At 44.9% G+C, this 12,035-nt stretch overlaps 1 protein-coding gene across 3 annotated transcripts in view; it reads left to right on the top strand.

The window, feature by feature from the left end:
- TDRD12 (tudor domain containing 12) overlaps window positions 1-12,035 on the top strand; it is a 134,221-nt gene that overhangs the window by 69,824 nt on the left and 52,362 nt on the right. For all 3 annotated transcript variants that reach the window (XM_066349172.1, XM_066349173.1, XM_066349174.1), the window contains 3 exons: window positions 2,027-2,082; window positions 3,253-3,338; window positions 6,798-6,987. In XM_066349172.1, the coding sequence (XP_066205269.1) occupies window positions 2,027-2,082; window positions 3,253-3,338; window positions 6,798-6,987 (332 nt within the window). The remainder of the gene's footprint in view (window positions 1-2,026; window positions 2,083-3,252; window positions 3,339-6,797; window positions 6,988-12,035) is intronic.

Genomic DNA, 12,035 nt, shown 5'->3' with positions numbered 1-12,035 from the left:
TGCCTTTCCAGCTCCTGTCCCAGCCCCCCAGCCCCACTCCCACTGTCCCCACTCCTCCTGCCCCCATCTCAGTTCCTGTTCCCCTCCCGCCCCCATTCTCCTTTCCCCCTCCCCTGTGCCTGTCCCTTGCTTCTAGTCCTCCACTCCTCCACCTGCCCCTTCCAGCTCCTGTTCCCCCCTCCTCCTCCTGTTCTCATCCCCCACACCCCTGCTCCCCTTCCGCTCCTCCCGCTCCCATCACCTACAGTCCTTGAGTTGGGGAATGCATCACTCTGTGGCTGGCCTTGGAATCTGCACTAAGAAGGTACCAAGCCGTCATGTCTGTGCTAAGGCCATTGTGCTCAGCCAGGCTGCTCTGCAATGCCTGCCTCCTCCCTGGTCCCTCTTTCAGGTCAGCCATCTGCTTACCCTCCTGGGCTGACTTGGGTCCCTGCCTGTTCATGCCCAGCTCTCCCTTGGGAGGAGTCTGCTTCCCCCTCTGCCTTATCCTGTCCCAGCATACAGGGCTCCTCGGGGACCTTACCAGCCTTGGGCACACCTAGTCCTAGGTATCGATACGCTCAGTATCCTAGGTTGCAGGGGTGTATAATGGCATACTTGCTGCATTGAACCATTCCTCTCTTGATAGCCAGCTAGATTATTTCCAGTCCATTTTGCACTGTAGGCGAAAGGCTTTAAGTAAGTGATCTTACTGGGTTTGATCACCTTTTTGACATGTGTCCTTCATTTAGAATGTGACTCAATATGCTTATAACAGTTTTTATAGATTCTGTCAAATTTCCCTTCAGAAGGGCTAGTGATTTATATTTCTGTCACTGGGGTATAGAAAGTGCTGTTTTCCCCACACAACATTGAATGTCATCAGGCTCTTTCTTTTTTGCTTGTTTGCTGGGGGAAAATGATATTTTAATATTTATTTTCCTGACTTGTAAAGTTGGGTTCCTGTGATGTGGTTATTCTCTGTATGGTGTGTGAGACAGACAGACACGCAGATGCATGCATAATTGAGTAAATTACATGTGAGAGACTGATTGATCTGTTTACTGCCTAGATTGATTGTTTCTTGGGCCTTTTTTCTTATTAGAATTCTACTAGTGTTTTTTTTTTCCTTTTTTTAGCTTAGTAGGTAATTTTGTTGTGTATAGCAAGGTTTTATAACCACTGTCTTTTTTTTTTTTTTGCCATTGTTTAGAAACCCTTTGTAATTCTCTTGAAGTAATATTGAAGTAGTATGCTTACTATCTTTCTTAGTAAAAATAAAAATAAGTAATATTTTAGTCCAGGCACTGGGCCTGGTCTTATGGACATTACCTTAACTTGATCTTTTAAATAAACCTTGGAGGATGGTGGTGGCATTTCTGATACCTAAAAGCAGTTCAGAAACAAAACATTTCCCTCCAACTTTATTTTATTGTTCCTTGCTTCCAAACATTGGCTTCTCCTGGTCTTCCGCTGCTTACAGCTTTTCCTGTGGTTTTCTTTCCAAAGCCTATGGAAATAGGAACAGGCAAGGTGACAATGGCAACAGTGAGAAGGCTCCGCTGAGTGAGCAGTCGCAGGAGACAGCAGTGCTGGCTATCCCACGGCCCCTTTCAGGATTGGTTTGACCAGCATGTTTGGAGCCCATGCTCTGTGCCAGCCTGTGCTGAACCCAGCACACTCAGGATCCTTGCCCCAGGAAGCTTGTGTTCTGGTTGGAGAGGCAGACATGGCCTAGGCCACGGGGGATGATGGTGTTGGGATAGACAATGCCATGCAGGTGGGCATGGGTCTCTTAGGAAGCCCCAGAAAGGGGCCCGTTCTCAGTGAGTCTCTGCACTGGGGCTGAGAGCCATGGTGGGAGGAGCTGTTGCAGCTGGGAGGGTACAGCTGGGATCCTTACCTGGGGCAGAGCCAGAGCCACACTCCCCATCACCTGCGTCATATGCTCAACGTGTAATGTTACAAATACCCAGTGTATGGTTTACAAAATGATGTTAGCGTACTAACCTCGTGCTAATGAGGTTGCCTCTGTTCACTGTTCCAGACCTGCCAAGAAGTGGGATACTGCAGCCATCCACTACTTTCAGAACATTCTACAAGGTGAGGCAAGTGCATGATCATGCAGCTGCTTTGAACGGATGCCCAGGGTGGTGTAACCTGTGGTTGGGGAGGGGTTTGTGATGTGAGACTTAGCTATTTGGCGGCCTCGTGTAGGTTTATAAGTTACCTGGAGCTTCTCCCTCCAGTGTCACAATGACCCTGCAGCTCTGGGGTTTTGGGGGTGGATGTGGAAATCAATAACTAATAGGTGAAATTATAGAAAGGGGCTGTTTGGGTGAAGGACCCTTATACAGTAACAGTGCCTGCTTTTCAGTTTGCAGAGAAACTGCAGCACTGCAAAGTATATTAACATGCATTCACAGAACCGTCAATTAATGACAAGCCTAACTTACTGTGTAACTGTTATTGTTAATTTAAGATGCACAGAATGTCCCAGAGCAGCTATGTAGTGTGTTCTCTTTATATTGTTGACTGTAACACTAAGTCTCACTTGTGGCATCTGTCCTAACCTTTGACAGTCAGGAGCCAAATACCCCTAAGGCTGTTCTGAGGAGTAGTGGGTGGGAAATGGCTTGTGGCGCTGCATGTGCCTGTTGGGGTCCTGCCCCCTCCCCTCTGCTGCCCCACTGGCCGCATAAAGTAACAGGCAGATGCTTTGTACCTGAGAGAGATGGGAGGTTGGATGTGGGGGCCAAGGGTTTTGGAGTCTGGGTCCACTGGGGAATGTTGGGAGATAGAGAATTGGAAGGGGCTGCCCTACTACTTTAGTGGAGCCTTCCCTGGGCCTAGTCTCTACCTGTACAGTGACTCTCAAAGATCATGGTAGAGTGACATGAAATACATATATAAAGGACTTAATGTAGTGTGATAGACATCCATTTCATGGAGCTGCTGTTTGCATTAGCAAGTCTCTCAGAGAGTAGCTCACAACTCTGCTCCATGGGCGTTTGGAGGGAAGAGTGGACTCGGAAGATTTGGGAGTCACTGTGCTCGAGGAGGTGTTCATAAAGTGACAAGAGGAGGATGCTATGGATGGAGACAGAGGCTATGCGTCTGGCTGCTTGCAGGGGAGCCTTCACTGTAACAGGCAGACATTGTGCTGCTGGCTAATCCTGAGTGGTTAGCAGAAGTTAATAGGTGAGAAATAGATGAACTGTTACAAGTATCCTTTTAATATCAGCTAATATATGTTTTCATTTTGCTACTTAGCAACTACCAAGGTGGAAGCCAAATTATGTGCTGTGGAAGAAGATACTTTTGAGGTTTATCTTTATGTAACTATAAAAAATGAAAAAGTAAGTGAATTGTATTTAAAAATATTTTACCGTTATTTAAAATTTCTAATTCAGTAAAACAAAGAGTAAACACCAAGAAAAACTCATTCACATAACAGATTTTCTTAATCTTTCATGGTCTGGCTTAGATCAGAAGTTAGCTGGGACTGTATTTTCTTCTTTTAATTACTTTTAAAATGACTTTTGTGTTTTTATTTTTTTTAAAAGATTTTATTTATTGCCTGACCTGTGGTGGCGCAGTGGATAAAGCGTTGACCTGGAACACGGAGGTCACCGGTTCAAAACCCTGGGCTTGCCCGGTCAAGGCATATATGGGAGTTGATCTTCCTGCTCCTCCCCCCTTTCTCTCTCTCTCTCTCTCTCTGTCATTCTAACTCTCTCTCCTCTCTAAAAAACCGAATAAATAAAAAAAAAAAAAAAGATTTTATTTATTGATTTTAGTAGGGGAGGGAGAGAGAGAGAGAGAGAAAGAGGCAGGAACATTGATCTGTTCCAGCATGTGCCAGGACCAGGGATCAAACTGGCAACCTCTGTTTTACTCTTTTGCATATGGCTGCCCATTTTTCTCAGCACTATTTACTGAAAAGACTGTCCTTTCTCTGTGGTATATTCTTGGCTCCTTTGTCATAAATTAATTAACTGTATATGTGTTGGTTTATTTCTGGGCTCTTTATTCTGTTTCATTGATCTGTGAGTCTGTTTTTATGATAATATCATCTGTTAAAATTTTTCTTGTACAGTTTACATTCAGTATTATTTTGTATTACTTTCAGGTGTCCAGCACAGTGCTCAGGCAGTTACACACTTCACAGAGTACTTCCTTATGTTGTTTTGATTACTGCCTTTAACCCATTTGTTTATGAATTGTTTTTCTCTTTAGTGAGTTTTGAGAGGTGTTTATTCTGGTTGCACATCCATCCAGATATATTATTTTTTATTCAGTGAGAGGAAGGGAGGCAGAGATAGACTCCTGCATGTGCCCTGACCAGGATCCACCCAGCAAGCCCACTAGCCCATTGGGATCCACCTGACTAGCCCATCCCACACTGCTCTGCCCATCTGATGCAACCAGAGTTGGCCTAGGGGTGCTGAGGATGGCTCCATGGCCTCTGCTTCAGTCACTAAAAAAATGGCTCTTTTTAGTGACTTTTTAAATTTTTTAAATTTTTAAATTTTTTGTATTTTTCTGAAGTTGGAAACGGGGAGGCAGTCAGACAGACTCCCACATGTGCCTGACCGGATCCATCCAGCACGCCCACCAGGGGGCGATGCTCTGCCCATCTGGGGCGTCGCTCTGCCGCAATCAGAGCCATTCTAGCGCCTGAGGCAGAGGCCACAAAGCCATCCTCATCGCTAGGGCAAACTTTGCTCCAATGGAGCCTTGGCTGCAGGAGGGGAAGAGAGAGACAGAGAGGAAGGAGAGGGGGAGGAGTGGAGAAGCAGATGGGCGCTTCTCCTGTGTGCCCTGGCCGGGAATCGAACCCGGGACTCCTGCACGCCAGGTCGATGCTCTACCACTGAGCCAACCAGCCAGGGCCTGGAGCCATTTTTTTAGTGACTGAAGCAGAGGCCATGGAGCCATCCTCAGCGCCCCTAGGCCAACTCGCTTGAACCAATTAACCCAAGGCTGTGGGAGGGAGGGAGAGAAAGAGAGAGAGAGAGAGAGAGAGAGAAGGAGAGAGAGAGAGAGAGAGAAAGGGAGGAGTGGAGAAGCAGATAGTCACTTCTCCTGTGTGCCCTGACTGGGAATTAAATCTGGGACATCCACATGCCAGGCCAACACTCCACCACTTAGCCAGCTGGTCAGGGCCCAGATATATTATTGAGAAATATTTTCTTCCTATCTTTGCATTGTCCTTAACAGTATCTTATTTTGGTGAGAGAGACAGTAAAGGAGACAGAGCGAGGAACAGACAGACAGGAAGGGAGAGAGATGAAAAACATCAATACTCTGTTGTGGCACCTTAGTTGTTCATTGGTTGCTTTCTCATATATGCCCTGACCAGGGGCTACAGCAGAGTGAGTGACCCCTTGTTCAAGCCAGTGACCTTGGGCCTCAAGCCAGCGACCTTTGTGCCCAAGTCAGCGACCATGGGGTCATGTTTATCATCCCACACTCAAGCCAGCAACCTTGTGCTCAAGCTGGATGAGCTGGTGCTCAAGCTGGTGACCTTGGGGTTTCGAACCTGGGTCCTCTGCATCCCAGTCTGACGCTCTGTTCGTTGTACCACCGCCTGGTCAGGCCTTAACAGTATCTTTTAAAGAGCATAAATTTTAAATTTTGATAAAGTCTGATTTGTTTTTTTCTTTTGTGATTTATGGGTTTTTTAAAAAAAATTTATTCTGAAGCTGGAAACGGGGAGAGACAGTCAGACAGACTCCCGCATGCACCCCACCGGGATCCACCCGGCATGCCCACCAGGGGCGATGCTCTGCCCACCAGGGGGCGATGCTCTGCCCCTCCGGGGCGTCGCTCTGCCGCGACCAGAGCCACTCTAGCGCCTGGGGCAGTGGCCAAGGAGCCATCCCTAGCACCCGGGCCATCTTTGCTCCAATGGAGCCTCGGCTGTGGGAGGGGAAGAGAGAGACAGAGAGGAAGGAGGGGGGTGGAGAAGCAAATGGGCATTTCTCCTATGTGCCCTGGCCGGGAATCGAACCCGGGTCCCCCGCACGCCAGGCCGACGCTCTACCGCTGAGCCAACCTGCCAGGGCCTATGGGTTTTTTTTTTTATGATTTATGTTTTATCTTTGCCTGCCCCCCTCTGATTTTTGCCTGGCAAAGTCATATTGGCTTTATTGGCTTTCCAGTGCTTTTAAGGAGATATTTTTTGTATTTCATACACTGTCTTACTGTTTTTATTTGTTTGTTTGTTTTAGTGAGATGAGGCTTACTGGGTTTTTATTTTTTTATTTTTTTTATTCAGTGAGAGAGATAGACTCCTGCATGAGCCCTGACTGGGATCCAACCTGCAAGCCCACTAGAGGGCAATGCTCTGCCCAGCTAGGGTGTTGCTTTGTTGCCCAGCAACTGAGCTCTTCTTAGCACTTGAGGCAGAGATCATGGTGCCACTCACTCCAATTGAACCATGGTTGTAGGGGGGGGGGGGGGAGAGAGAGAGAGAGAGAGAGAGAAAAGTGAGACAGGGAAGGGTGGAGAAGCAGATGGGCACTTCTTTTGTGTGCCCTGACTGAGAAATGAACCCGGACATCCACATGCCAGACCAATGCTCTACCACTGAGCCATCCAAGCAGGGCATTACTGTATTTCTTATCAGGAAGTTTGGTTAGAAGTATCTGGTCGCCATTAACAGTGCAGCAATCAGGAGATGAATTTCTATCAAATTATATTCTGCAAAATAATTTTTCTGAAGACTGAAATTTGCAGTTAAGTTTGGAATATTTTCTGAACAGTCTTTTGACTCTATTTGTATTATTCATAAAATGTTTAAACTTGTACAGGTCTGTGTTAACGACGATCTGGTTGCAAAGAACTTCGCTTGTTACGTATCACCCATGGAGAATAAAAACTTTGATTCTTTAGAGAAACCAGAATTGACTATAAAGTCAGAATCCTTTTCCAATAAACTCAATCCGGCACTTACTCTTTGGCCAATGTTTCTGCAAGGAAAAGATTCTCAGGGAATGAAAAGTGAGTAGCTTCTCATCAATATGTGTTCCCTTTAAACTGTCTTGTAGGAATTACAGTTTTTGATGTAAGTTGTGTAGACATTTCCGCATACAGAGGCAGTGACTTGGACTCTGAATTTAACATTTTAATTTTAATCCTAGTGACTTTGTTACAAGTTTTGAGACCTTAAAGTTGCCAGTTTGTTTTTATGAGAACAGGAAGAAACTATTCTCAATTGCTTACTAATGTGGAGTTTTCAGAAGTCTGTGTGCTTATAAATCAAAGATATTACCTAAACAAGGTTTTGTTTGTTGACAGTTTTAGATACTTTTATTTATTTATTTATTTTTGGCAGAGACAGAGAGAGGGACAGATAGGGACAGACAGACAGGAAGGGAGAGAGATGAGAAACATCAATTCTTTGTTGCGGCTCCTTAGTTGTTCATTGATTGTTTTCTTATATGTGCTTTGACACATGGGGGAGGGGCGAGTGAACCCTTGCTCAAGCCAGAGACCTTGGGCTTTCAGCTGGTGACCCTGTGTTCAAGCTGGTGAGCCTGTGCTTAAGCTGGCGACCTCGGGATCTTGAACCTGGGTTCTCCACATCCCAGTCCGATGCTCTATCCACTGTGCTACCACCTGGCCAGGCTTAAATACTTTTTTTTTTTTTTCTGTATTTTTCTGAAGCCGGAAACAGGGAGAGACAGTCAGACAGACTCCCGCATGTGCCCGACTGGGATCCACCTGGCACGCCCACCAGGGGGCGACGCCCTGCCTCTCCAGGGCATCGCTCTGTTGCGACCAGAGCCACTCTAGTGCCTGGGGCAGAGGCCGAGGAGCCATCCCCAGCGCCCGGGCCATCTTTGCTCCAATGGAGCCTCAGCTGCGGGAGGGGAAGAGAGAGACAGAGAGGAAGGAGAGGGGGAGGGGTGGAGAAGCAGATGGGCGCTTCTCCTGTGTGCCCTGGCCGGGAATCGAACCCGGGACTTCTGCACGCCAGGCCAACGCTCTACCACTGAACCAACCAGCCAGGACCCAGGCTTAAATACTTTTATATTTTATTTATTGATTTTTTTTTTAGAGAGAGAGGAGTGAGAGAGAGAGACAGAGAGAAGGGGGAGGAGCAGGAAGCATCAACTCCCATATGTGCCTTGACCAGGCAAGCCCAAGGTTTCGAACCGGCGATCTCAGTGTTCCAGGTCGACGCTTTATCGCACTGCACCACCACAGGCCAGGCTTAAATACTTTTAAAAAGAGCTAGTTGTTAGCATGAAAACATGAGAAGAGTCCGTCACAGAGAGTGGAAACCATTTTACATGTTTCTACATTCAATTTTCTTCCATCCTTAACATTGCTCCCCATGCGGAGCAGTGTCACCTGTAACCTTGCAGTTAAAGTGAAAGCAGAAGCATACTCAAGAATTCCTGTTTCTTTTTTTTTTTTTTTTTTTTTTTTTTGGTATTTTTTCTGAAGCTGGAAACGGGGAGAGACAGTCAGACAAACTCCCGCATGCGCCCGACCGGGATCCACCCGGCATGCCCACCAGAGGCGACGCTCTGCCCACCAGGGGGCGATGCTCTGCCGCGACCAGAGCCACTCTAGCGCCTGGGGCAGAGGCCAAGGAGCCATCCCCAGTGCCTGGGCCATCTTTGCTCCAATGGAGCCTTGGCTGCGGGAGGGGAAGAGAGAGACAGAGAGGAAGGAGGGGGGGTGGAGAAGCAAATGGGCGCTTCTCCTATGTGCCCTGGCCGGGAATCGAACCCGGGTCCCCCGCACGCCAGGCCGACGCTCTACCGCTGAGCGAACCGGCCAGGGCCTATATGGCTGAGTAGTATTCCATTGTATATGTATACCACGTCTTCTTTATCCAATCCTCTATCAAGGGACACTTTGTTTCCATGTCTTGGCCACCATGAACAATGCTACAATGAACATGGGGGTGCATGTGTCTTTGTGTAGCAGTGTTGTTGAGTTTTTTAGGTAGGAGGATTGCTAGGTCATGTGGTAGTTCTATTCTTAATTTTTTGAGGAACCATACTGTCTTCCAGAATGGCTGTACTAGTTTACATTCCAACCAGCAGAGAATGAGGGTTCCTTTTTCTCCACAACCTCTTCAACACGTATTACCTGTCTTGTTGATAATAGCTAGTCTGACAGGTGTGAGGTGGTATCCCATTGTAGTTTTGCAAATTTTTATTTTTATTTTTTTTATTCATTTTAGGAGAGGGAGAGACAGAGAGGGAGAGGGAGAGAGAGAGGAGAGACAGAGAGAGAGAGAAGTAGGGGAGGAGCTGGAAGCATCAACTCCCATATGTGTCTTGACCAGGCAAGCCTAGGGTTTTGAACCGGTGACCTCAGCATTTCCAGGTCGATGCTTTATCCACTGCACCACCACAGGTCAGGCCACTCCCATTGTAGTTTTGATTTGTATTTCTCTAATAGCTAGCGAAAATGAGCATTTTTTCATATATCTATTTATTGTTTGTATGTCTTCATAAGAGAAGTGTCTATTCATCTATTCAGGTCCTCTCCCCATCATTTAAATGGATTGTTTACTTGTTTGTTGTTGAGCTTAGTGAGATCTTTATATATTTTGAATATAAATCCCTTATTAGAGCAGTTGGTTTTGAATATCAACTCTCATTTGGTTGGCTGCTTTTTTGTTTTGTTGTTGTTTTTTTTTGCTATACAGAAGCTTTTTAGTTTAACATAGTCCCATTCATTTATTTTTGCCTTTACTTCCCTTTGTGGTGAAATTCATAAATTGTTTTCTGTGGCCAACATCCATGATTTTAGTACTATGTTTTCTTTTATGTAATTTATTGTTTCAGATTTTATATTTAGGTCTTTTATCCATTTTGAATTAATTTTTGCACAGAGGGATAAACTGTAGTCAAGTTTCATTCTTTTGCATGTGGTTTTCCAGTTTTCCGAGCACCATTTATTGAAGAGGCATTCTTTTCTTCATTGTGTGTTTAGCTCCTTTGTCAGAGATTATTTGTCCACATATATATATATGATTTTATTTCTGGGCTTTCAGTTCTGTCCCATTGGTCTGTATGTATGTTTTTCTGCCTATTACTGCTTTGATTATCATGGCTCTGTAGTATAATTTAAAGTTGGGTAGTATGATACAGTGGTACCTTGAGATACAAACAGACCAGCATACGAATTTTTTAAGATATGAGCTGCGACTCGGTCCGTATTTTTGTTTGAGATCCGAGTGAAATTCTGAGATACAAGTCGTGATTCGGGAAGCTGCAGCTAGTTGGCGCATTGGCGCATGGGTCCAATATCAGCAGTTTGATATACGAGTTGACTGACTTATGAGCTTGGTTATAGAACAAATTAAATTTGTATTTCAAGGTACCACTGTACCTCTGACTTAATTCTTTTTTTCTCAGAATTCCTTTGGCTAGGGTCTTTTATGGTTCCATAGAAACCTGGTGATTTTTTTGTTCTTTTTCATTAAAAAATGACATTGGGATTTTAATGGGTATTGCATTAAATTTGTATACAGTGGTACCTTGACACGTGTTTAATTCGTTTCATGGCTGAGCTCATGACTTAGTTTGCTTGTGTGTAAAATTGAATTTCCCCATTTAAATTAACAGAGATGCAATTAATCCATTTTGGCCCCTCAAAACCACATGAATTTTTTGTTTTATATGCTTTTAAATAAGAAAATGTACTTTATAAAAAACAAATGCACACACACATACGAGAGAATGTAAAGAAACTGGTTTATGAAGTGTATTTACCTTCAAGGTCAGTTGAAGATGCTGGCGGAGTGGGAGGACACTGGCGGAGAGATTTTCATTTTGTGCGCTATCGTTTAACATAACTTACTCTCTATACACTTAATGCTACCTTTAATTGCAAAATTTAACTTTCACACTATGTATGATATGGAACTTTATTGCTAAACTTAATTGCTATTTTTTTACTTTGCTTAATCATCATTGTATGGCTTCCTTCTCCTTCCCCTTCTCCTTCTCTGCTCTTTTCAAAACTTTTTGGCTCAAAACCCCCTTCTCCAGCAACATGAGCATAACAATTGCCCTTCCTAAGCAGGAAGGTAGTTAGCAATTTCACAGACAGCTGCCCAGTGCCATTTTTAACAACAAAAGTGAGCAAACTCAGAAAATAAAAATATTACAAACTGATTTGCCCAACAATCATTTTCTTCACTGACCTTTGGCTTTTTCACCATGCTTTCCTTTTTTTCACTTAGAGGCTGTTTCAACAAAAACCTTTCCATGGAAGTTTTGTTTCTTCCTCCCTTTCAGAAGGTTCAGCAGGCCATCTAGTGGAGCATGGCAGGAGCTCATGATTCAAATTATCTTCTCATGACTTAAAGCAAAAAGTACCGCGAGTGACTGCTCCTCTCTCAAATTGCTCATGATTTAAAGTGCTCATGTGTCAAGGTACCACTGTATTGCTTTGGGTAATATGACCATTTTTAACTATGTCGATTCTTCTGATCCATGAACATGCAGTATTTTTCCATTTCATGTGTCTTTTTCAATTTCTTTTAGTAATGCTTCATAGATTTTAGTATTTCTTTCACATTCTTTGTTAACTTTATTCGTAGATGTTTCTTTGTTGTTACTGTAATTATAAAAGGAATTGAGTTCATTTTCTTGTTTTTTAAATTTATTTATTTATTATTTTATTTTTCTGAAGTTGGAAACGGGGAGGCAGTCAGACAGACTCCCGCATGCGCCTGACCGGGATCCACCCAGCATGCCCACCAGGGGGCGATGCTCTGCCCATTGCTTTGTTGCAACCAGAGCCATTCTAACGCCTGAGGCAGAGGCCATGGAGTCATCCTCAGCACTCCTTTGCTCCAGTGGAACCTCAGCTGCGGGAGGGGAAGAGAGAGACAGAGAGGGGGAGGGGTGGAGAAGCAGATGGGCACTTCTCCTGTGTGCCCTGGCTGGGAATCGAACCCGGGACTTCTACACGGCGGGCCGATGCTCTACCACTGAGCCAACTGGCCAGGGCTGCAGTGGCCTTTTCTTATGGTTTGGACTTCCTCACAACATGGTGGCTGGGTTTCAGAAATG

The sequence above is a fragment of the Saccopteryx leptura genome, chromosome 9 (genome assembly GCF_036850995.1).
Source record: "Saccopteryx leptura isolate mSacLep1 chromosome 9, mSacLep1_pri_phased_curated, whole genome shotgun sequence".
In the NCBI taxonomy this organism is placed as follows: domain Eukaryota; kingdom Metazoa; phylum Chordata; class Mammalia; order Chiroptera; family Emballonuridae; genus Saccopteryx; species Saccopteryx leptura.
This window is presented reverse-complemented; position numbering and strand designations above follow the sequence as displayed.